This window comes from Cricetulus griseus, assembly GCF_003668045.3.
Source record: "Cricetulus griseus strain 17A/GY chromosome 1 unlocalized genomic scaffold, alternate assembly CriGri-PICRH-1.0 chr1_0, whole genome shotgun sequence".
NCBI lineage: Eukaryota > Metazoa > Chordata > Mammalia > Rodentia > Cricetidae > Cricetulus > Cricetulus griseus.
In genome coordinates, this window is record NW_023276806.1 from 128,400,848 (window position 1) to 128,402,366 (window position 1,519).

The 1,519-nt window shown below is 38.3% G+C and overlaps 1 protein-coding gene across 1 annotated transcript; it reads right to left on the bottom strand.

Moving 5' to 3' along the window:
- Positions 1-277: 277 nt before the first annotated feature.
- On the bottom strand, positions 278-1,249 carry LOC100756688 (olfactory receptor 6C76). Its single transcript, XM_027391840.2, has one exon. The coding sequence runs from the start codon at positions 1,223-1,225 to the stop codon at positions 278-280; it is 948 nt and encodes a 315-aa protein (XP_027247641.2). The 5' UTR covers positions 1,226-1,249.
- Between the last annotated feature and the right edge of the window lie 270 nt (positions 1,250-1,519).

Sequence of the window (1,519 nt, forward strand, 5' to 3'; positions counted from 1 at the left end):
GATGTCTTAATCTTTCCAAAACTATGAATGATGTAATGGATATAAGTATTACTTGAAATACATAAGCTGTAATTCAAAATTACTTCATTTCTAATTTTTATCCTATAAAGTTAGAAACCATCTCATAATGATTTTGCTCATAAATTCATTAAGTGAATTGTAACATGAGCACAGTAAATGCTTTAAGGGTAGCATACATTTTGTTTCTGAGATGAACTAAAACAGGGACATGTTCGTTAGTTTTATGGTTGAAATCGTTCCATGTTTCATTTGCAATCTATATCAGATCAGTGTTTTTTGAGGCAAGTACCTTTCTCACAAGATCCTTAAATGCGTCTTTCACCTGCTGGTTCCTTAAAGTATAGATAAACGGATTCAGCATGGGGGCTACAGAAGTGTTGAGCATAGCTACCCCCTTTGTCAAAGCAACTCCAGCCTTGGCAGATGTTTTCACATACATGAAGATGCAGCTTCCGTAGGATATGGAGACAACAATCATGTGTGAGGAGCAGGTTGAGAAGGCCTTTTTTCTTTGTTTGTTTGAAGGAAATTTCAGAATAGTTCTGAGGATATAGATGTAAGAGAGAACTATCAGCATCAGCGTAGTCATAAGCGTGATCAAAGCCAATATAAAGCTCATGAGCTCTAGAGTGCTTGTGTCTGTGCAGGAGATTTGGAGCAAAGGAGCAGAGTCACATGTGAAGTGGTCAATAATGTTGGAATCACAGAAATCTAGCTCTAAGCCCATGGCCAATGGTGGAAAAATTACCAAGAAGCCAGCCAGCCAGGAGCTGATGATGAGCTGGTAGCAAATCTTGTTACTGATGATAGTTACATAGTGGAGGGGCTTGCAGATAGCCACATAGCGATCATAGGACATGGATGCCAGAAGGAAAAACTCTGTTGAGCCAAGGAAAATAAAGAAAAATAGTTGGGCAGCACAAGCATTATAGGAGATTGATTTGTCTCCAGTTAGGATGCTGACCAAAAACCTAGGGTTACAGACAGAAGTAAATGAAATTTCCAAGAAGGAGAAATTCCTGAGGAAGAAATACATGGGGGTCTTGAGGTGGGAATCCAGCAGAGTGAGTGTGATGATTGTTAGATTTCCAGTAATGCTCAGTACATATGTGAGAAACAGAAAAAAGAAAATCACAACCTGAAGCTCAGGGTCATCTGTCAGACCCAGGAGAATGAAGTATGTCACTGATGTTCTGTTTCTCATCCCTGACAGTTTGTCTACAACAACTCTGATAAAATCAACAAAGAAAACAAGGAAACAAGAACATGAGCCACAAGACAAGTGCAGAGCTCTCTTCTCTCCCTCCCTCCCTCCATCTCTCTTCTCTCTCACATACACACTCTGTGATGCTGTCTTCATTTTGATCATATCTTTGAAGATCAATTTTATATGTTTAAAGCCACTCTATTATATGTTTTTATTCTACCACCATCTACTACTTTTCCTATTTTATAAAATGTACTAATTTCATTATTGGCACAATTATGCTTTTCCTAT

Bases quoted from the DNA above. Each gene is read 5' to 3' on its own strand.
- LOC100756688 (XM_027391840.2), bottom strand. From the start codon at position 1,225: ATGAGAAACAGAACATCAGTGACATACTTCATTCTCCTGGGTCTGACA.